Source organism: Scyliorhinus canicula, chromosome 10, assembly GCF_902713615.1.
Source record: "Scyliorhinus canicula chromosome 10, sScyCan1.1, whole genome shotgun sequence".
NCBI lineage: Eukaryota > Metazoa > Chordata > Chondrichthyes > Carcharhiniformes > Scyliorhinidae > Scyliorhinus > Scyliorhinus canicula.
Genome location: NC_052155.1, coordinates 156441851 through 156466717, shown reverse-complemented (window position 1 = coordinate 156466717; position 24867 = coordinate 156441851). Strand labels below are relative to the sequence as shown.

General features: G+C 44.9%; 1 protein-coding gene across 2 annotated transcripts in view; it reads right to left on the bottom strand.

The window, feature by feature from the left end:
• The window catches only part of si:dkey-122a22.2, a 181392-nt gene that overhangs the window by 88943 nt on the left and 67582 nt on the right, over positions 1-24867 (bottom strand). For both annotated transcript variants that reach the window (XM_038809979.1, XM_038809980.1), the window contains one exon: positions 19755-19855. In XM_038809979.1, coding sequence (XP_038665907.1) covers positions 19755-19855 — 101 coding nt within the window. The remainder of the gene's footprint in view (positions 1-19754; positions 19856-24867) is intronic.

Below are 24867 nucleotides of genomic sequence, written 5' to 3'. Positions count from 1 at the left end.
AGAAAGGTGGCAGATAAAGTTTAATGTAGGGAAATGTTACAGAGATTCATTTTGGAAGGTTGAACATGGAGAGACAATTAAAATAAAGGGTACAACTATAAATGGGGTGCAGGAGCAGAGAGATCTGGGTATATATGTGCATAAGTCATTGAAGTTAGCAAGACAGGTTGAGACAGCAGTTAATAAAACATATAAGTGAATGCAATACGAGAACAAAGAGGTTATATTGAACTTATAAAAAAAAGAGAATAGCTGAGCCTCAGCTAGAGTATTGTCTCCATTCTGGTCACCGCACTCCAGGAAGGATGTGAAGGGGCTAGAGAGTGTAGAGAAGATTCACAAGAATAGTTATATTTATTTCCTCTCATCCAATGTCCGTAAGCAGAAGATATTTTGATGCATTTTTAAAGTATGCAGTGGCATGTTTTCCCAAACCCTCAAATGTGCCTGTGGTCATGTGACTTTGCTGCAGCCAGCCCTTTTTTTGGTTCAGCAGAAAGTACATTTTTAAACATGGAAAAACATGGGGCGGGTTTTTGCCCGAACCGGTGGGACAGGCCCCACGAGGAGTGGCATGAACCACTCCAGCGTCAGGCCGCCCTTCAGGGGCTAGGCTGGTGCCGGCAGGGTTGGCGCTGCGCCAGCCTGCGCGGAAGGGCTTGGCGCCATGCCAGTCGGCGTGATTTGGCGCATGCGCGGGAGTGCCAGCGTGTGCTGGCGTCATCCCAGCGCATGCGCAGGGGGTTCTTCTCCACGCTGGCCATGGTGGACCGTTACACCAGCCCGCGCGGAGGGAAAAAGTGCCCCCACCGCACAGGCCCGCCCTCGGATCGGTGGGCCCCAGTGCCATAGAACATAGAACATTATAGCGCAGTACACCCACCTGTGAAACCACTCCAAAGCCCATCTACACTATTCCCTTATCATTCCATATGTTTATCCAATGACCATTTAAATGCCCTTAATGTTGGTGAGTCCACTACTTTTGCAGGCAGGCCATTCCGTGCCCTTACTATTCTCGGAGTAAAAAACCTACCTCTGACATCTGTCCTCTATCCATCTCACCTCAATTTAAAGCTATGTCCCCCTTGTGCTAACCATCATTATCCGAGGAAAAAGGCTCTCACTGTCCACGCTATCTAATCCTCTGATCATCTTATATGCCTCAATTAAGTCACCTCTTAACGTTCTTCTCTCTAATGAAAACAGCCTCAAGTTCCTCAGCCTTTCCTCATAAGATCTTCCCTCCATACCAGGCAACATCCTGGTAAATCACCTCTGCACCCCCACGTGTTCATCAATAAAACATCATTCTAGTTAAGTCACCAGCAGTTCTATGTGCATCATTGCAACAGCAAGACAACAGAATACAAAAGGCTGGTGCAACACAGTTACATACCTCATAGGTCTGTGACCTCCTGGAAATGTTTTGGCTTTGGATAGGGAGAGGCATCGCATGTCAAGACTAGGGGTCCAGTTGGGTCATAATGGGTGAGGAGTTGAGGGGATGACAGACGCCTCTTCACCCCAGCGAATGCTGCTTCCTATGAGGCTCCCCAAACCCACTCTTGTTCCTGTTTTTTTTTAAAACAGTATTGGGGGGGGGGGGGGGGGGGGGGGAGATGCCAACAGGGTGGCCAGTTTTGAGATGAATTTTACATAATAATTCACCAGGCCCGTGAATGATGGCATGCATAGCTTGGGTGGCCCTTCCGTTTGGACTCCATGATATCGGTCACGGCACGGTGCAGGTCCGGCCAGAATTCCTCCGCCCGGGTAGTCTCCGAGGCAGATTTCTTCAGTTGCGGGCACTGCTGCAGTCTGGTGGCATATTACACCTGAGGAGGACGGTGAGAGCCAGCTGCCACAAGGCCATTATGGTCGATGGTCTCATGAGGACTGCCCGGTGTGGCGCAGTGCACACCGCCCGCGACAGCAGAAGCGGTCACCCTGGATGAGGGCTTTGCACATGGACGCTCAGGACAGCGACGACTACTTGACGCAGTTGAATAGTGTTTTGACTCCAGTGTCGCACAGATTTGGATTACTTTGCAGGTTAATGGACACCCAGTACCGGTGGAGATGGATACAGGGGCTGCCATCTCCACTGTGGACCTCCACACTTTCCAACAGCTGCATAGAAGAATCATACCGCTGACGTTGTGGGATACCAAGATTCGACTGGCCATCTATATTCAAATTTAGTGGGAAGAGACTGGTCATGTGTGCTTCAATTCGATTGGCAGCAAATCTTTCAAATGAGCTCTTGCAAAGTTCCGACGTGTTGAATAAATATCCAAAGGTTTTTCAGGATGGTCTGGGCAGGGTTCAGCATATCGAAACCCACATCTATGTCAATCCTACTGGTCAGCCCCGATACTTCCAGGCGAGGCTGGTTGCGGTTGTGCTACTATCCAAGATGGACACAGAATTGCACTGGTTGCAAGATCTAGGAGTCATCCGACCCATACAATTTGCGGAATGAGCTGCGCCAGTGGTGCCAGTAATGAAACCTAATAAAAACCGTCCGGCTGTGTGGGGACTTCAAGCCTACTGTAAACGGGGCTTCACGATTGGACTGCTACCCGATGCACCTGGTCAAAGATCTATATGCTTGGCTGGCCAGGGGTTTATGGTTTACAAAGCTCAATAGAGCCATCCGAACCTACAGGTGGTGCCTGACCTGGAGTATCAAACGTTTGCCATTGTAGGAGTAGATGGTTATTACTGGCGGAGTAGATGGTTATTAATGTATACAACTGCGTAGTCAGCTGCAGATGTTGTGGAACTAAGTTAAAGTATATGTGAAAAACAACACGAGTTCAGTGGCTCAGTAACCAACATCACCGAAAACACAATAGGTTGTATGTGATTAAGACATAAACCCAATCAGTGAGGGGACATACCCAATCAGTGGGGGTAACGTCCCACTGCGGCATATTACACCCAATCCGTGTAAGGAACGGACACACTCACAGCCCTACCTCTGAAAGCAGTTATAAAAGTTGTGAAAGTTGTAGGCATTACAGAGAAAGAAGCAATACCAGCACGTAACGTTGAAGACTGAATAAAGTTTTGTCCGATTATACAACAACTCCCGCTCAAGCCCCGTGAATATAACACCACGATAAATACACATAGAGATTGTTTGAATACACCCATCTTACATTTGGAGTTTCGCCAGCCCCGGAGTGTGATGGAGAACATCTTACAAGACTCGCCAAAAGTGGCCGTCTTCATAAATGACTTTCTTATCATCGGTTCCATAGAGCAGGAGCAGATGACAAATCTCCAGGAGGTACTCTACAGGTTTGCCCATGTGGGCACCCAACTAAAACAAAATAAATGTGCTTTCCTTACCTCAGATATTGCATGGATAGCAATGGGCTGCACCCAGGCAAATATGGGCTGCATCTAGTCGAGGATAAAGTCTGGGCAATAAAGGGGGACTCCATCCCATAGAACAACGCTGAACTCCTGTCCTTTTTGGGCCTCGTTAATTATTGTGGCAAGTTTATCGCAAACCTAGCCTCTTTATTGGCCATGTGTTGTTGAGGAGATCAGAAATGGTGCTGAAGCACATCCCAGGATGAGGCATTCGCAGCCATGAAAAGGCGTCTATCTTCCAAACAACTCTTGACACACTATGACCCGACTAGACCCCTAATTCTAACGTGCGATGCTTCCCCTTATAGCATCAGGAGAGTGCTGCCCAATGTGTGGAGTGACAGCATGGGACGCCCATTGCGTTTTACTTGAGAACCTGGGCGGACACCAAGCACCAGTATGCACAAATTGGAAGGAAGGTCTGACTTATATTTGGAATTAAGAAATTCTACCAATATGGGTATGGTCAGCATTTGATTATCATAATGGACCACAAGCAGTTGCTCGGCCTATTCCGGGAGGACAAGAACATCCTACCTATTGCATCAGCTAGGATCCAGCGATGAGCACTCCTGCTTGCCACTCACGAGTACACTTTTCAAACCGTTCAGGTACCAGGATCGCCCATGTGGACGCCCTCAGCAAGTTCCCGTTGCCCGTGAGCACCCCTTCCCACCTGTGGCAGATGAGATAATTGCAGCTTTGAATTTTAGGACACCTTACAGGTGATGGCTGCACGAGTGCGTGCATGGACGCAGAGGGACCCAGCATTGATGGGACTTCGCCTTATGTTCCTCGGTGGCAGTAAAAAGATTGCGTTTCCACCGTCTCTGCAACCATTTGCTCAGACGATCTCTGAGCTGAGCTTGGAGGATGGAGTAATATTGTGGGGTGCTCACGTGGTCATTACCCTGAGGGATGGGAAGCCCTGTTGTTGGATTTGCATGCTGGCCATCCAGGGGCTTCCAAAATTAAAAATGTTGGCACAAAGCTATGTTTGGTGGTCGGGTACAATGTGGACATCAAGCATATGGTACAAAACTGCCCAGCATGCTGGAATTGCAAAATCTACCCTTGCGAGCACCTCTCCACCCATGCGATTGGCTGGGCCGACCATTGATGCGCATCCACACGGATTGTGCTGGTCTAATCATGGGCTCCATATTTTTAACAATTGTGGACATTCACGACAAGTGGCTGGAACTTTTCAGGACGTCTTCCACAACATCCAGGGCTCTTATTGAGAAACTGAGGGGATCCTTTGTACTCACGGACATCCGGAGGTGCTGGTGACAGACAATGAAATTCCTTTCACCATCGAGGAGTTTGCCATTTTTACGCAGGGAAATGGCATTCGGCACATCCCTACAGCGCCATATCATCTTATCGCTAATGACAGACAGGGCGGTCCAAACTTTTAAATGAAGTTTAAAAAAGCAGTCGACCCAGTCTGTGAACAAGCAGTTGACGCGCTTCTTATTCAATTATCACCACATGTGACCACTGGGATTGCTCCAGCAGAACTCTTGATGGGAAAATAACTCTTTACTCCTTTGAGTCTTACCCTTAATATTAATAATAATCTTTATTAGTGTCACAAGTAGGCTTACATTAACACTGCAATTAGGTTACTGTGAAAATCCCCTAGTCGCCACATTCCAGCGCCTGTTCTGGTACATGGAGGGAGAATTCAGGATGTCCAATTCACCTAACAGCATGTCTTGCGGGATTTGTGGAGCAAACCGGAGCGCCAGGAGGAAACCCACGCAGACACGAGGAGAATGTGCAGATTCCACACAGACAGTGACAGAGAATCGTACCTGCGACCCTGGAGCTGTGAAGCAACAGTGCTAACCACTGTACTACCGTGCCGGCCACCTTGGGGCAATGGTCGAGCAGCATAAAGGGTCGCAGACGAATCACCCAGTTCATGGACGTCGGGGCAAACGTTCAGTGCCAGAGATACCATTTATATATGGAATTTTGGTGTGTGTCCCGGGAGTGACACTGGTCAGATGGCTTTGTCTTGTATAAGGTCCGAGTCCAAGGGGAGACCCTTAAAAAGCATGTGGACTATTTGACCAGGCATGAAGCTGCCTGTCACGATGTTCTGCTGGTGGCAGTACCGCTGTCACCACAGCATGAGCCACCCCCTTGAGTTGAGGGCCTGGCCATCTGGGTTGTCACGTCGGGCCCAGCAAGTGTGCTACGACTCAGGTTCCGATATGGACACGTGGGTATCCACGCCGGCAGACGACAACTGTCTCTGGCGCCGAGACTCCTATGGTTCCGCTTCGGTGGTCAGTCAGGAAGCTGCGTGCAAAGACCCGTCACACTGCACCCGACCCAGATCCCCCGCAAGCAGATGCTCAGCTGCAGGATAAGCACCACAAAAGGTCTCCACCAGTGTCAGCTGTCGGGGGACTTTCGGACTCTGGCGTAGAGGGGCGTTATAACCCCCTTAGGACTATGGGGAACCAATCGTAGATCACGGAATACGAGCTCGCTAGGTAGGCAAACCACCTGGGGCTCATTAAGGCAGGTGATAAAAGCAGGTCCAACTCAGGGCCTGATCAAATTGATCCTCCCAGCAAGGTCTACACTGTGAGTGAGATGCATGTAACTGTAAATAGTAAATAAATTCAGCTTTGTTCCGGACAGCTTCTTTATGAGTTATTATAGCCACACAATTAGTATGTTTTTTAAACTGTGAATTAACTGCATCTAATATTCATTGTAACATTACTCAAAATGTTACTATTCCATTGTTCGATAACATCATTATACAACCTTCTGTCCATTCCAAGACTAATGTACTCATCCTAGCAGATCTCCAACACCAAAAGCCTTTACTGCAGGAGTAAATGCTCACATCAAAATGCCACACAGTCACGTATTGAATTTAGGAAATTGATTATTCCATCAATTCAGGAACTGCTGCCTTGGCTCAATGCTATAACCTGTACTGCTGTCAGATAAATTGCTACAGATCTACTTACATTCAGAGGCAGTGGATTGCTTTATAGATCACCATCAAGTTACTGCAGGCTGACAATTATAATCAAGTTACCAGTAGATATTTTTTTCTAAATGAAAATGTACATAGCCTTATAATTTAGTTATTTCATTTCCTATGCCTGGGATACAGATTATTGTTTATAGAAGGTCAGGGTTTCACAATTTATAGAACACCCACGGTGCAGAGGGAAGCCATTAGGCCCATTGAGTCTACACCAACCTTTCTGAAATTGCACTCTACCTCAATCTACTCCCCCGCCCTATCTCCATAACCCCACGCATTGATCGTGGCCAATCCACCTAACCTGCACATCTTTGGACTGTGGGAGAAAACCAGAGCACCCAGAGACAACCCACGCAGACACAGGGAGAACGTCCAAACCCCACTCAGTTACCCAAGGCACTAGCACTGTGAGGCAGCAGTGCTAACCACCGTATTACCATACCATCTCTGTTTTGTTCCTATCCCCAACCTCTACCAGGAAAATTTTAAGCTGTAGCCTATTCGACCAGGTGTAGCAAGACGTTTTACAACACCAGGTTAAAGTCCAACATGTTTGTTTCAAATACTAGCTTTCGGAGCACTGCTCCTTCCTCAGGTGAATCGGGTATAACAGCTGGTATAACAGCTGGCTCAAATAGTCTAATTTGTTAAATAGTTAATTCTAAATAGTTAATTAATCACTTTTTAACAATCTTTGTTACTGTCACTTTTGTGAGCTACAGCAGTATATTTTACAAAGCACTCCATAAGAAGAAGCATATCTGTACTTGTGCTAGCAGGGCAAGGGTGTGCTGTTACTGTAACTATTTTGAAGTATGCAGTGCTAATACGCAGACTACACTAACTATATGGCATTCGGGATGACATTCAGACCAAACTGTAAACTCTGCTACTCTAATTATATCTTTAGTACGGAGGACTTTTTCCTCGGACTACGCTAACGCTAACTACAGCACTGTCATTTCACTTGAGCTTGCAACTATTGCTAGGCTCATCCTCCCATAGCCCCCCTGAGAAAATAAGAAACTGATGTATAAAGAATCACGAGTTAAAATTAAAGCTATCTTTCAGATTTAAGTTTCAAAACAGAGGGCAGTCTCCAGAGGGACATTGCAATTTAAATTAGGACGAAGTAGCAGACCCCAAGATGTCCTGGCTGGGGACTGAAATGCAAAGAGACTGGATGTCCAAGGTGAAAAGGGGATGGTTAGAGTCAGAAAACTGGAAATAATTAAAATGACGTTCTTTCCTTGAACCTGTCTCCATTCACCAACAGTCTCCTTCGGAACTTGTTCTTCCGCTAGACAACAACTCCGGAGACACCTTTCACTTCCTCCAATTAGAAGGCATCATTATAGGAATCTGCATGGGATCGGGCTATGCTTGTTTACAACACAGGGCTTAGGGGTAGGTCATTTCACCCTCTGAGCCTGCTCCACCATTCAATAAGGTCACGGCTGATTGGATATCTCAACTCCACTTTCCTGGCTGCCTGGCCCCTAACCCTCAACTTCCTTGTCTTACAAAAATCTGTATAACTCAGGCTTTAATTAATTCACTGACCCAGCCTCCATTACTTTCTGGGGAAGAGAATTCTAAACTAACATCCTGAGAGAAAACATTTGATCTCTTCACCATCTGAAAAGGGAAACCTCCTTTTCTTAAATTGTACCCCTGTTTCCAAGTCTCCCTCACAAGAGGAAACATACGCCCAGTGTGCACCCTATTAAATATCCTCAGGATCTTGTATGTTTCAATAAGATAACCTGAATCTTAATAAAGGAAACTATGAAGATATGAGGCGTGAGTTGGCTATGATTGATTGGGAAACATTACTTAAAGGGATGATTGTGGATAGGCAATGGCGAACATTCAAGGAGCACATGGGGGAACTGCAACAATTGTTTATTCCTGTCTGGCACAAAAGTAAAACAGGAAATGTGGCCAATCCATGGCTTACAAGGAAAATTAGAGATAGTATTCGATCCAAGGAAGAAGCATACACATTGGCCAAGAAAAACAATTGGGAGCATTTAGAATTCAGCAAAGAAGGATCAAGGTTTAATTAAGAAGGGGAAAATAGAGTACAAGAGTAAGCTAGCAGGGAACATAAAAACTGGCTAATAGTTTCTGCAGGTACGTGAAGAGAAAAAGATTGGTAACACAAATGTCTTCCCTTACAGTTAGAAATAGGGGAATTTAGAATTTATAATGGGGGGCAAAGAAATGGCTGAACAACTAAATACATACTTTGGTTCTGTCTTCACAAAGGAGAACACAAATAAGATACCAGAAATGTTGGGGCACGCAGGGTTTAGTGAGAGGGTGGAACTGAAGGAGGTTAGTATTAGTAGAGAAATGGCATTAGGGAAACTGATGGGATTGAAGGCTGATACATTCCCAAAGCCTGATACATCCTTGAGTCCTTAAGGAAGTGGCTCTAGAAAGAGTGGATGCATTGGTGGTCATCTTCCAGGATTCTATAGACTGTGGAACAGTTCCTGCAGATTGGAGGGTGGCTAATGTAAAAAGGGAGGTAGAGAGAAAATAGGGAATTATAGACCATAAGCCCGACATCGGTAGTGGGGAAAATTCTAGAATCCATTATCAAAGGTTTTATAGCAGAGTACTTAGAAAACAGTGGGATTGGACAGAGTCAGCATGAATTTAAGAAGGGGAAATCATGCTCTACAAATCTACTGGAATTCGTCACGGTAGAGGGGGAGCCCGTGGGTGTGGTTTATTTGGGCGTTCAGAAGGCTTTTGACAAAGTTTGGCATAAGAGATCAGCGCATGAGGTTGGGGGGGGTGTATTTAGATGGATAGAAAACTAGCTGGCAGACGGGAAATGAACAGCAGGAATTAAAAGGTCTTTTTCAAACTGGCAGACAGTGACTAGTGGGGTACCGCAGGGATTAGTGCTCGGACCACAGCTGTTTACAACATATAATGATTCAGACGAGGGAACAAAATGTAATATTTCCAAATCAGTTGGGTGGGAGGGTGAGCTGTAAGGAGGATGCAGAGATTCTTCAGTGTGATTTGGACAAGTTGAGTGAGTGGGAAAATGAATGCCAGATGCAGGATAATTTGGAGAAATGCGAGGTTATCCAGTTTGGCCGCAAAAATGAGAAGGCAGACTAATATCTGAATGGCCATAAGTTAGGAAATGGAAATGTGCAACGAGACTTGGGTGTCCTAGTACACCAGTCGCTGAAGGTAAGCATGCAGGTGCAGCAGGCGGTAAAGAAGGCAAATGGCCTTCTTTGCAAGAGGATTCGAGTGCAGGAGCAGGGATGTCCTGCTGCAATTGTATAGGGCTTTGGTGAGGCCACACCTGGAATATTGTGTGCAGTTCTGGTCTCCTTATCTGAGTAAGGATGTTCTTGCCATAGAGAGAGTACAGAGGTTTGTAAGACTAATTCCTGGGATGGCAGGACGGGCGTGTGAGGAGAGATCGAGTCGGTTCGGAATGTATTCACTGGAGTTCAGAAGAATGAGGCAGGGGATCTCATAGAAACCTATAAAATTCTAACAGGACTAGACAGGGTAGATGTCAGAAGGATATTCATGATGATGGGTCACAATCTGAGGATATGGGGTAGACCGTTTAGGACATAGATGAGGAGAAATTTGTTCACCCAGAGAGTGGTTGGCCTGTGGAATGAGTTAACACAGGAAGTAGTTGAGGCCAAAATATTGTATGTTTCAAGAAGCAGTTAGATATAGCACTTGGGGGCGAAGGGAATCAAAGGATATGCTGGGGGGGGGGGGGGGGGGGGGCAAGAGCAGGATTAGGCTATTTAGTTGGATGATCCGCCATGATCATAATGAATGGTGGAACAGGCTCGAAGGGCCGAATGGCCTCCTCCTGTTCCTATTTTCTATGTTTCTAATCTCTCAATATTCTAAATTCCGATGAGTATAGGCCCAACCTGCTCAACCTTTATTCATAAGATAAGCAGTTCATCTCAGGAGTGAAGCGGTTGAATCTTCTCTGGACTTTGAGAAAGCAATTACATCTTTTTTCAAATACAGAGACCAAAACTGCACAAAAGGTACTCAATATACTCATAGGCAATCAAGAGATATGGGTAACGAGCAAGGAAATAGAGTTGAAGACTGAGATCAGCTATGATTGCATTGAATAGCAGACCAGGCTCAGCGGCTCAAATGGTCTACTCCAGCTCCTATTTTTTGTGTATCGGGTCTTACGGAGGTCCTGTACAGCTGCAGTAAAACTCTCCTACTTTTTTTTTCCCTTCCCCTTACAATAATAATTACAGGGATGGCTGTGGCATCGTGGTAATGTCACTCGACGAGTAATTCAGAGTTAAGAGGTTAATGGGTTCAAATTTAATTAATAAATCTGGAATTAAAAGCTAGCCTAACAGTAACCACAAAAATGTTGTTGGTTGTCGTAAAAGCCAAACTGGGTCACTAATATCCTTCAAGGAAATGAAATCTGATGTCCTTACCTGTTCTGTCCTACCTATGATGCCAGTCCATAATGTGGCTGACTGTTAAATGCCCTCAGAGATGCTCCACCAAGCCACTCTGTTCCATCAAAACACAACAAAGTTTAAAAGGAATGAAACTGGACGGACGACCTGGCATTTATCTTGGCACTGAAAATAACAACGGCACACCCAGCCCCTTCATTGTCAGCTTCATATTGATGAACATTCTCCAACATGTTGCGTGGAACTACCACTGTACTAAATTGGCGAGAATTTAAACCAATCTAACAACTCAAATCTGGGCAACCATGGGCTCTGTAGGTCATCAGCAGAATTGCATACAATCTGCACCTTAGGGCCCTGCATGCCCCCCTCTCTACTATGGACATCAAGTGAGAGGATCAACCCTGATTCAACAAAGAGTGCAGGAGAGCACGCCCAAAGCAGCACCAGGCATACCTAAAATTGAGGTGCCAACCTGGTGAAGCTACAACACAGGCCTACTTGCAAGCTAAACAGCAGAATCAGCAGGCAATAGAGTGAGCCAAGTGATCTGACAAACAATGGATCAGATCTAAGCTCTGCAGTCCTGCCACATCCAGCCATGAATGCTGGTGAACAATTAAACAACTCACTGAAGAAGGAAGCTCCACAAATGTCCCCATCCTCAGTGATGGGGGAAGCCCAGCACACCGGTGCAAAAGATAAGGTTGAAGTAGTTACAGCCATCTTCAGCCGAAGGATGACTCATCTTGGCCTCCTCCTCAGGTCCCCAGCATCACAGATTGCAACATTTAGCCAATTTGATTAACTCCACATGATATCAAATAATGGCTGAAGGCATTGGATTCTGCAAAGGCTATGGATCTTGACACCATTCCGGCAATAATACTGAAGATTTCTGCTTCACAACTTGCCACTCCCCTAGCCAAGCTGTTCCATTATAGCTACAACGCTGGCATCTGCCTGACAATATGGAAAATTGCCCACGTATATCCTCTCCACGAAAAGTACAAACCCAACCCAGCCATCTGCCACCCCATCAATCTACTCTCGACCATCAGCAAATTGAGATCATCAGCAAAGTGATGGAAAGTGTCAACTGCAGTGCTTTCAAGTAGCACTTACTCAGCAATAACCTGCACACTGACAGGTTCTGACACATTCTGCCAGGATCATTCAACTGCTCACCTCATTACAACATTGGTCCAAGCAGGGAAAAAAAGAACTGAGCACACAAACTTTACCAGTCCTGAGTGAGATTGCCAAGTTTATATTAATAAAGCAACAGCAAAAGTTCAACAAGTTCATGCAGAGTGACACAAAAGGTCTCAGGTTGCATGCCAGGTCCATATAGATCTTGGCACTTGCTGACTCTGGGGTACGAAAAACGTATTGTGTACATATTAAGGTTGGGGGTGGGAGGGATGCGTAAGAGAATAAAGGGGACAAAGATGGAAAAGGGTGCAGCATGGGCTGGTGGAAGAGAGTGGTGCAGCTGCTCCATATTCTTTGTAAACATGACCATGGTTGTTAACTGTTCCGATCTGCTTTCTTCTTAAAGTTGTGTACAATGACATTCATACTTAAGGATTATATCTGGAATATAATTATTCCTGGATTTCTAGAAATGAAACCAAAGCAGATTAACAGAAACTATCACAAGCATTTAGAGACATAGCAACAGGAATGGGCAATTTAATTTCTTGAGCCTGTTCCACCAATCAATTTCACTTCCTATCTGGCTGATCTGTATCCTACCTCCATTTGTTTGCCTTGGTTCCAAATCTCTTAATAATTTTAGCTCACAAAAATCTCTCCATCTCAGTTTTGAAACTTTAAATCGTTTTTGCCTCAACAGCTTTTTGAGGAAAGTGTTCCAGATTTCAACTACATTTTTGCCTAAGTTATCAGTAACAGGCAATGTAGATAAAGGGGAGTCTATGGATGTGGTCTACTTAGATTTCCTGAAGGCAGTTGACACCAGTTGACAAGGTGCCACACTAAAGGACATAACATAAAATAAGAGCTCATAGTGTAGGGGGCAAATTATTGGCATGGACAGCATTGACACGGAGTGATAAACGAGTCAGATAAATGGGTCATTTTCAGGTTCGCAAGATGTGATGAGTGGAGTGCCACAGGGATCAGTGCTGAGGCTACAACTATTTACAATCTTTATTCATGACTTAGATGACGGGATCTAATGTACAGTTGCTAAATTTGCTGGTGATACAAAGATAGAGAGGAGAGTAACTTGTGAAGATGGCATGAAGGCTGGAATTCTCCATCCATCTACGCCTGCAGGATTCTCTGGTCCTGCTACAGTGATTGACGTTTTGGCTGAGCACCAAATTCTCACTGGCGGCAGTGGTGGGGCAAACTTGGATCGGAGAATCCTGGCCAACGAGTCTACAAAGGCTTGCAGATAGAGTATACGCGTGGGCAAAGATTAAGCAGATGGTGTATAATGCAGGAAAATGTGAACTTGTCCATTTCAGCAGAAGAAAAATAAAACAGCATATTATTTAAATAGGGAGTGATTGCAGAGCTCTAACGTCGAGAGAGAATTGGGTGTCCTGGTACATGATCACAACAAGTTACTATGCAGGTACAGCAAGTAAGTAGAAGTCAAGTTGAATGTCAGGAGTCTTACAGATAAAATAGATGAGTAAAGGGCGAGAATGGAAACATGAAAATGTGATTTAGTAGTCATCACGGAGATGTGGTTGAGGGAGGGGCAGGATTGGCAGCTCAATATGCCGGGATATAGAATCATCAGGCGAGACAGAGGAGGGGCTAAAAGAGGAGGAGGCATTGCATTATTAGTTTAAGGAGTCAGTTACTGCAGTGAGGAGAGATTATATCTTGGAAGGGGCATCAAATGAAGCTGTGTAGGTAGAGCTTTAGAATAAAAAACGGGACAGCCACATTTCCAGTGTTTATTATAAACCCCCATATAGTCAATGGGAAACTGAGGAGCAAATATGTGTGCAATTTGCAGAGAGGTGTAAAAATAATTTAGGATAATTCTATCAGGTAATTTCAACTTTCCCAACATTAATTGGGATAGTCATCATGTTCAGGTATTGGATGGAGTGGAGTTCTTAAAATATAGACAGGCAAACCATTTAGCTCAACATGCAGAGGATCCAACAAGGGGCAATGCAATGCTGGATCTGGGGAATGAAGCCAGACAGATGGTTGACATGTTGGTGGGGGAGCATTTTGGTGATACCGATCACAACTTGGTACAATTTAAGCCTGATTTGGACAAAGAAATGGACAAGTTGCAAAAAAGAAAAGGTTTTGGATTGGGATAGAGTGGATTTTAGTAAAATAAGGTAGGATCTGACCACGGTAGGCTGGAAAAAGTGACTGAAAGGGAAATATACAGAAGAGCAGGGTGGAGGGAGGGGTTCAAAAAGGAAATTGGAAGGGTACCGGCCCAACATGTTCCCTCTAAGGTAATAGGAAGGAGTAACAAGCCCAGAGAATCATGGATGACTAGAGATATTCAGGATACGATTAGAAGGAATAGAGGGACTTTTAGGAGAACAAATCAACGGAGGCATTCACAGAGTACTGAAAGTGCAGGATGATGCTTAAGAAAGCAATTAAGAGAGCAAAGAGTGGATATGAGAAAGCTCTAGCTCGCAGAAGTAGGGAAAGTACAAATACTTATATTTATATATAAGCAGGGAAAGTATAAGTGGCAGCACGGTACCACAGTGGTTAGCACTGTTACTTCACTGTGCCAGGGTCCCAGGTTCCATTCCAAGCTTGGGTCACTGTCTGTGCGGAGTCTGCACGTTCTCCCTGTGTCTGCGTGGGTTTCCACCGGGTGCTCCTCCCACAAGTCCCGAAAGTCGAGCTGTTAGGTGAATTGGACATTCTGAATTCTTCCTCAGTGTACCCGAACAGGCGCCGGATTGTGGCAACTAGGGGCTTTTCAAAGAACAAAGAAAAGTACAGCACAGGATCAGGCCCTTCAGCCCTCAAGGCTGTGCCGACCATGCTGCCCTTCTAAATGGAAATCTTCTGCACTTCCAGGGGTCCGTATCCCTCTATTCCCATCCTATTCACGTATTTGTCAAAATGCCCTTAAATTGTCCCTGCTTCCACCACCTCCTCCGGAAGCGAGTTCCAGGCACCCACTACCCTCTGTTTAAAAACAACTTGCTTCGTAAATCTCCTCTAAATCTTGCCCCTCACACCTTAAACCTATTCTCGAGTAATTGACCCTCTACCCTGGGAAAAAGCCTCCGACTATCCATTCTGTCTACACCCCTCAATTGCGTAGACCTCTATCAGGTCACCCCTCAACCTCCGTCGTTCCAGTGAGAACAAACAGAGTTTATTCAGCCTCTCCTCATAGCTAATGCCGTCCAAACCAGGCAACATCCTGGTAAATCTCTTCTGCACCCTCTTTAAAGCCTCCACATTCTTCTGGTAGTGTGGCGACCAAAATTGAACTATACTCCAAGTGTGGTCTAAGGTTCTATACAGCTGCAACATGACTTGCCAATCTTTATACTCAATGCCCCGGCCAATGAAGGCAAGCATGCCGTATGTCTTCTTGACTACCTTCTCCACAGGCCGCTTTCAGTGACCTGTGGACCTGTACACCTCGATCTCTCTGACTGTCAATACTCTTGAGGGTTCTACCATTCACTGTATATTCCCTACTTGCATTAGACCTTCCAAAATGCATTACCTCACATTTGTCTGGATTAAACTCCATCTGCCATCTCTCCGCCCAAGTCTCCAAATGATCTAAATCCTGCTATATCCTCTGGCAGTCCTCCTCACTATCTGCAATTCCTTTGTGTTGTCTGCAAACTTACTAATCAGACCAGTTACATTTTCCTCCAAGTCATTTATATACTACGAACAGCAAAGGCCCCAGCATTGATCCCTGTGGGACACCACTAGTCACAGCCCTCCAATCAGAAGAGCACCCTTCCATTGCTACTCTCTGCCTTCTATGACATAGCCAGTTCTGCATCCATCTTGCCAGCTCACCTCTGATCCTGTGTGACTTCACCTTTTGCACCAGTCTGTCATGAGGGACCTTGTCAAAAGCCTTACTAAAGTCCACATAGACAACATCTACTGCCCTACCTGCATCAATAATCTTTGTGATCTCCTCAAAAAATTCTATCAAGTTAGTGAGATATGACCTCCCCTTCACAAAACCATGCTGTCTCTCGCTAATAGATTCATTTGCTTCCAAATGGGAGTAGATCCTGTCTCGAAGAATTCTCTCCAGTAATTTCCCTACCACTGACGTAAGGCTCCCTTGTAGTTCCCTGGATTATCCTTGCTACCCTTCTTAAACAAAGGAACAACATTGGCTAATCTCCAGTCCTCCGGGACATCACCAGCAATTTCCTCTCTAGCCTCCTTCAGTATTCTGGGGTAGATCCCATCAGGTCCTGGAGACTCATCTACCTTTTTCAAGGTGCCCAACACCTCGTCTTTTTGTATCTCAATGTGACCCAGGCTATCTACACACCCTTCTCCAGACTCAACATCCACCAATTCCTTCTCTTTGGTGAATACTGATGCAAAGTATTCATGTAGTACCTCGCCCATTTCCTCTGGCTCCACACATAGATTCCCTTGCCTGTCCTTCAGTGGGCCAACCCTTTCCCTGGCTACCCTCTTGCTTTTTACGTACGTGTAAAAAGCCTTGGGATTTTCCTTTACCCTATTTGCCACTGACTTTTCGTGACCCCTTTTAGCCCTCTTGACTACTTGCTTAAGTTCCTTCCTACTTTCCTTATATTCCACACAGGCTTCGTCTGTTCCCAGCTTTCTAGCCCCGACAAATGCCTCCTTTTCCTTTTTGACGATGCCTACAATGCCTCTCGTTATCCAAGGTTCCCGAAGTTTGCCGTATTTATCCTTGTTCCGCACAGGAACAGGTCAGTCCTGAATTCCTTTCAACTGTCATTTGAAAGCCTCCCACAAATCAGATGTTCATTTACCCTCAAACATCTGCCCCCAATCTAGGTTCTTCAGTTCCCACCTAATATTGTTATAATTAGCCTTCCCCCAATTTAGCACATTCACCCTAGGACCACTCTTATCCTTGTCCACCATCACTTTAAAACTTACTGAATTGTGGTCACTGTTCCCGAAATGCTCCCCTACTGAAACTTCTACCACCTGGCCGGGCTCATTCCCCAATACCAGGTCCAGTATAGCCCCTTCCCTAGTTGGACTATCTACATATTGTTTTAAGAAGCCCTCCTGGATGCTCCTTACAAACTCTGCCCCGTCCAAGCCCCTAGCACTAAGTGAGTCCCAGTCAATATTGGGGAAGTTAAGGTCTCCCATCACAAAAACCCTGTTCCTTTTACTCCTTTCCAAAATCAGTCTACCTATCTGTTTCTCTATCTCCCGCTGGCTGTTGGGTGGCCTGTAGTAAACCCCCAACATTGTCATTGCACCCTTCCTATTCCTGATCTGTACCCATATAGCCTCACTTCCCTCTGAGGTGTCCTCCCACAGTACAGCTGTGACATTCTCCCTAACCAGTAGCGTAACTAAGTTTTCACAGTAACTTAATTGCAGTGTTATGGGCAGCACAGTTGCACAAGTGGCTAGCACTGTGGCTTCACAACGCCAGGGTCCCAGGTTCGATTTCCCGCTGGGTCAGTGTCTGTGAGGAGTCTGCATGTGTTCTCCCTGTGTCTGCGTGGGTTTCCTCCGGGTGCTCCGGTTTCCTCCCAAGTCCAAAGACGTGCAGGTTAAGTAGATTGGCCATGATAAATTGCCCTTAGTGACCAAAAAGGTTAGGAGGGGTTACTGGGATAGGTGGAAGTGAGGGCTTAAGTGGGTTGGTGCAGACTTGATGGGCCGAATGGCCCCCTTCTGCACTGTATGTTCTATGTTAATGTAAGCCTACCTGTGACAATAAAGATCATCATTATTACATCAATGGGAGGAGGATAACCAAGGAAAGAGCAGGGCCCAAGGGGGAAATCTGTGGGTGGAAAAGGAGGACATTGGTCGGGTGTTGAACAAATACTTCACATCTCTTTTCACACAAGAGAATGAGGAGGTAGATATGGAACTCTGGGGGAGAGACTGTGAGGCTCTTGAGCAAATTGTCATTCAGAGTGACAAGGCATTAGAGGTTTTGGCAGGCTTTAAAGTGAACAAATCTCAATGTCCAGATGAATCGTGTCCCAGGAAGTTGTGGAAGACGAAGGAGGAGATTGCAGGGGCTCTGACTGAAATTTTTAATTTCTCTCTGGACACGGGGGAGGTGCCAGAGAACTGGAGAACAGTAACGTGGTCACATTATTTCAGAAAGGTTGTATAGATGAGCCAGTGAACTACTGGGTTGTTTTCACTGAAGCAGAGGAGACTGAGCAGCGACCTGATCGAGCTGTACAAGATTATGAGGGGCGTGGACAGGGTGGATAGAGAGCAGCTGTTTCCCTTAGTTGAAGGGTCAGTTACGAGGGGACACAAGTTCAAGGTTAGGGGCAGAAGGTTTAGGGGGGATTTGAGGGAAAACGATTTTTACCCAGAGGGTGGTGAGGCTCTAGAATGCACTGCCTGGGAGGGTGGTAGAGGCTGGATGAACACTTGGCACATTATAACATTCAGGTGCTGGCAAATGGGATTAGGTAGACAGGTCAGGTGTATTTCATGCATCGATGCAGACTCGACGGGCCAAAGGGCTTCTTCCGCACTGTATTATTCTGTGATTCTGTGGATGCTATTGTTTGTTGCTAGGGGAAGGAAATATAATAGTCGGGGTATTTTGCCACAGTGATTTAGGTTAATGGCGAGACCGCATCTTGAGTACTATGTACTGTTTCATGTACTATGTACCTTATTTAAGAAAGCACATCATTGCATTAGAAGCAGTTCAAAGAAGGTTCATTCAACTGATTCCTGGGATGAGGGGTTTATCCAATGAGAAAAGATTAAAACAGTTGCGCCATTGAAGTTTAGAATAATGATAGGTGACCTTATTGAAGCATATAAGATCCTGAGGGGACTTGAAAGAGTAAATGCGGAAAGGATGTTTCCCCTAGCGGGAGAAACAAGAACCGGGGACACATTTTCAAAATAAGGGATCTCGGGGCAGCACGGTGGCGCAGTGAATAACACTGCTGTCTCACGGCGCCGATATCCCAGGTTCGATCCCAGCTCTGGGTCACTGTCCGTGTGGAGTTTGCACATTCTCCCCGTGTTTGCGTGGGTTTTTCCCCCACAACCCAAAGATGTGTAAGGTAGGTGGATTGGCCACACTAAATTGCCCCTTAATTGGAAATTTTAAAAAATGAATTGGGTACTCTAAATTTAAAAAAAAAGGGATCTTATATGCGATTATACTGAATGGCACAGCAGGCTCGAGGGGCTGAATAGCCTACTCATGCTCCCAATTCACACATTCATATATGCATGTTCTTTTAGGTAAAGAAGTGCTTCCTGTCACCTAACTTTAAGGTTTTTGCCCTTGTTCTGGACTTCCTCACTGGCAGAAATAATTTATCTCTACCTAAGGCAGAAAAGCCTTTAATTATCTTAATCATCTCAATTAGATCATCCCTTAATGTCCTATACTTAAGGGAAAATAAGCCTTGATTTATGAACATGGTCTAATAATTTAACTAATCTCCATCATAGAATAAGTTATCATTTGTTTATTTCCGTCAGAATGTAACTAAGACAGGAACACCAGGCATGCGCCAACTAAAACAAATGCAAACTATGAACTTAGTGGGCTTAATTGCATTCTATACTGGTAAAGAAGTAAGACAGGCGGTCATCTCAAAATACAAACTCTCAAACAAAATTGCCATTTTTGCTTCGTTTAAATTTAACTATCTCAACTTATTATTTATTCCACTGATTACCTTCCTGTTGTCGACCCCCTCCATAACGTTTTCAGTCCAGCTGTTTCATTCTGGAATATTCTCTTACTGAAGCCAAGTCCAGCTCTGTCATAAATGCATGCCTGCAGAACAAGACAGAGTTTATGACAAATCCCAACAGCGGGGGAATAAAATAATCAAGTGTCTGATAAATTACATCAAGTGTACTGACATCAATTGTCAGTATGGTAATATGGTTATTGTCACAAGTAGGCTTACATTAACGCTGCAATGAAGTTACTGCGAAAAGTCCCTAGTGGTCACATTCCGGCGCCTGTTCGGGTACACAGAGGGAGAATTCAGAATTCTCAGCTGGTACGGGAATTGAACCCACACTACTGGCCTTGTTCTGCATCACAAACCAGCTGTCTAGCCCACTGAGCTAAACCAGCAAGATGGTTCACTTTTTCCATCTTTCAACTGGCTGCAGATAGCTGTGTTCTAAAGAGCAAGTGTTTTAATTACTTGAGTGTCGACTTTCAAGAACAGGCAAACAGAATAATAGAATAACAGAATAATACAGCGCAAAAGAGGCCCTTCGGCCCATCGACTCTGCACCGGAGCATGAAAAACACCTAATCCAATTTGCCAATACTTGGCCTATAGCTTTGAGTGCTATGACGTGCCAAGTGCTCATCCAGGTACTTTTTGAAGAATGGGAGGCAACCGCCTCAACCAGCCTCCTAGACCATCACCAGCCTCTGCACCCACTTACACATTGTTATCAAGCGGCAATTGCATAGCAATAACCTAGGCTCATCATCCTGACTTGGAAATGTATTACTGTTCCTTCATTGTCACTAGGTTTAAACACTAGAACTTCCTCCCCAACAGCACTGCAGGTGTACCTACACCACATAAACTGCAGCTGTTCAAGGTAGCAGATCACCGCCACCTTGTCAAGGAAACTCCGTGATGGACAATAAATACAGGCTGAGCCACATCCCTTGCATGAATAAAAGGAAAATTAAAGCTTGAAACGTTGCAAGACTGATAACTCCCTTTTGGTTCTCTAAAGAAATGGAGGCTGGAAATTTCTGATAACGGATTCATAGTGGCTTACTGCTTAAAGCAGCAGCTTCACTCTAGTTTTTCAAATCCTGCTGGTGGATTTTAGGCTTTACTTTGCTGGGTTGCGTCGGTTCCCTCCTCGCTCGTTTCCCAGACTGTCTGAGGCTGCTGTCACAAATGTGTATTAATAAAATGCTCCTCATCACAATCTGGTTTCTGTCAGGTAACCACAGTATCTGTATCCCATTTGCCATGCAAGTAGTCTCTGACGACATGAGCACTAATGTACAATAGTGTTCGATTTCACCATTAGCATTTCCTTGTGATAGAATGGCTTTCACCTCACACCCATTCTGTGTCTTACAGCCAAGAAGTCTGCTGGGCTATTGTGATCCAGCTTCTGCAGGTATTTAACAAAAGCAGCCATTAAATCCACAGAAAGATTTGTTGCATTTTGTAACAACCCTCATGAGACCGATGGGGATGACCCAATTGATCTCCCGGGATGGCTCATGGAATACGAGCTCCCCAGCTGAGGGGCGGAGACCTAACAGCTGGCACTGGCTGAACTTGGCAGTTAAAAGCGGCCAGGATTGAAACCAGCTTCAGGCGATTCCAGCTGGCCTTATTTTTCTTTAAGAGAATAAACTTGTGTGCTTAAACCTTTTCGGGACTCCTGTGAATATTATACATTTTAATGCCTTCTCAATGGAACGTTCCAAAAACATTGCATGCATTTTAGCATCCTGTCCGAACAAGCAGACTAACTTCCAGCCTTGTGTGGCTCTATTCACATTGGCAGACAATAAAGGACCTCTCAACGCCAAAGCAGATTCCCCATACTCCATTTTGTTTTATCCATTTTCCTTAAATCCATAAGTATCTTTGATTTCTCACACTAGTAAAATCTTGCTTAGAATCTTCCTGGAATGGATCTATAAAAAGAGATTGCTGATGAGCAAGCTGAATTTTGATATGAAAGAGGAACCAGAGATTAAATCACTAATGTTAGGATCATAACGTGCAAAGTTGAGGAACATGGACTTTGGGAAGGTATTCAATTTGGCCTCACGCAAGAGGTTCTGATTGACAATGCTAGACATGGGTGCACCCACCATATTTTATCGATTTTCCAGACAAGCTTTATCATAAGCAATAAGCTAGGGTCAGAGTTGCCGGCACCCTCTCAGAATGGTTCGGAGTCAAAAGGTGTGTTGAACAGGGGTGGGTCCACTCACCACATTCATTCAACATCCTGGGGCTATCCTAGGGGCTGTTTAGCACAGGGCTAAATCGCTGGTTTTGAAAGCAGACCAACAGCACGGTTCGATTCCCGTAACAGCCTCCCCGAACAGGCGCCGGAATGTGGCGACTAGGGGCTTTTCACAGTAACTTCATTTTAAGCCTACTTGTGACAATAAGCGATTTTCATTTCATTTTTTTTCATTTTTCAACATCCTGGCAGAAAGAGAGACACATGATGGTTATGAAGGTGGGATCCCAATGGGTGATTGGCGAGTTTTGAATGTTCACTATGTTGATGACAGGCGGCATGGTGGCACAGTGGTTAGCACTGCTGCCTCCCAGCACCGAGGACCCAGGTTCAATCCCAGCCCCGATTACTGTCCGTGTGGAGTTTGCACATTATCCCCGTGTCTGCATGGATCTCATCCGCACAACCCAAAGAAGTGCAGGGTAGGTTGATTGGCCATGCTAAATTGCCCCTCAATTGGAAAAAATTTGAAATATATTTTTTTTAAATGTTTTTAAATTGACAAGATGAAAATGATGTGGATGAGTGGAAAGACCTACAAGGTTCTGATTAATAGAATTCAGCTTGAACAGATTAATACCTTCCACTAACTTTGTTCACTCGGGCAGCACGGTGACGCAGTGGGTTAGCCCTGCTGCCTCACGGCGCCGAGGTCCCAGATTTGATCCTGGCTCTGGGTCACTGTCCGTGTGGAGTTTGCACATTCTCCCCGTGTTTGCGTGGGTTTCGCTCGCACAACCCAAAGATGTACAGGCTAGGTGGATTGGCCATGCTAAATTGTCCCTTAATTGAGAAAAGTGAATTGTGTATCCTACATTTAAAAAAAAAAAACTTTGTTCACCCAGCGCAAAAGAAATTCAGGCAAGACTTAAAAAGGGGCATTGCGTAAACTTTCTTAAAGGAGTATGGAATAGCCACAGCATCTCAATTACAATTAATATTAGTTTTCTGAAAGTTTTATGCGGCCGGTGACAATGTTTGGCTGTGAAAGCCAGACCATCGAGTAAACGTGCCACGGCTCAAGTAAGAGCATTTGAAATGAAAGGCCCCAGACGGATATTACGTGGATCATGGATAGCCAAGCAGACAAATGAATGGGAGTGCAAGAAAGCTGGTGTTAACAGGAACATGTTTAAGGTAGTGATATCGAGGAAACGCACATATTTTGGGCATGTGATGCGAACAGGAAGCATGTGTTTATAAAAGGAAATAATGCAAGGCAAAACAGCTGGAAAATTCACACAACGAAAACACAAGATGGCATGGACAGATAATATCAGAATGTGGACTGGCCTCTCGATGAGACAGGCAGCGGAGAAAATAAATTAATGGTGAAAGATTGTTGATACTGCAGCCAACGCTCAGAACAAGAATGGATGGAAGACAAGAAAGACGACGAGTATAACTGCATCAATATGACAATGGTGACAGTTCCGTAAAATGAAATGCGTCGAAGAAACATTTATTCAATCATCCATACTACTGCTGGCAACTGGCCTCAATAATGCTGTCAAAATGAGGAAAGACTGGTGTCATTGTCATAAATATTCTCACTGCCATAGCTCCAAATGAAACACAGAGTAGCATAAATTATATTCTGCAAGCAAGCATAAAAGGTACAAACTACCTCTGCTTCAAGCCTCTTTTTCTAAACTCCATCTAACGTGTCAGCAAATACAAGAAATGATTGATCAGGAAACTTCCCGTTCAACTTTTACCAAGCAAAGCATATTAATCAGTTGGGCTGCCTATATTGTGAGCAACTGACAGATTAAATTTATTGTCAGCACAACTGATTTTAAACAGAATACATTTGGAATGAAAATCTTGCAAGTACACCATGGTATATTCTATGCAATAAGTCTTGAGATCACATACGCAACAAAGAGTCAGAGAGTGATAGTGGTCCACAGCATCGAAAAGGCTCTTCAGCCAATTGTGTCTGCACCAGTCAAAAATAACTACCTAACTATTCTAATCCCAAATTTCCAGCATTTGGCCCAAAGCTGCATATGCTTTGGCATCGCAAGCTCACATCTAAATACTTCTTAACTGTTATAAGGGTCTCTGCCTCCACCACCCTTTCAGACAGCGAGTTTCACATTCCCACTACCCTCTGGGTGAAACAATATTCCTTCACGTCCCCTCCAAACCTCTTGTCCCTTACCTTAAATCTATGCCCCCAGTCCTCCACCAAAGGGAAAGGTTTATTCCTGTCTGCTCTATCTATGCCCCTCATAATTTTATATATCTCAATCATGTCCCCTTCAGTGTCCTATACTCCAAGGAAAACAACCCAAGTCAGGCCAATCTCTCTTCATAACTAATCCTTTCCAGCCCAGGCAACATCCTGGTAAATCTCCTCTGCACCCTTTCCAATGACCTACATCCTTTCCAATGATATCACATCCCTCCTATAATGTGGTATCCAGAACTGCACACAATATCTAGCTGTGGCCTAATCAATGTTTTATACAGTTCCAGCATATCTTCCCTGCCCTTAAGATAAGTATACCATATGCCTTCTTAACCAATTTATCCATTTGCCCTGTAAGGGACCAGTGTACATTCACCGCAAGATCCCCGATTCTCGGTGCTTCGCAGGGTCCTGCCGTTTATCATGTATTTCCTTGCCTTGTTTGTCCTGCCAGGTGCATCACCTCACATTTATCCGGAGTGAATTCCATTTACCACTGATCAGCCCCTCTGACCAGCCTGTCTATATCCTCTTGCAATCTGAGGCTATCCTCCTCACTATTTCCCACCCTACCAATTTTCACATCACCCATGAACTTACCGATCAACCCTCTT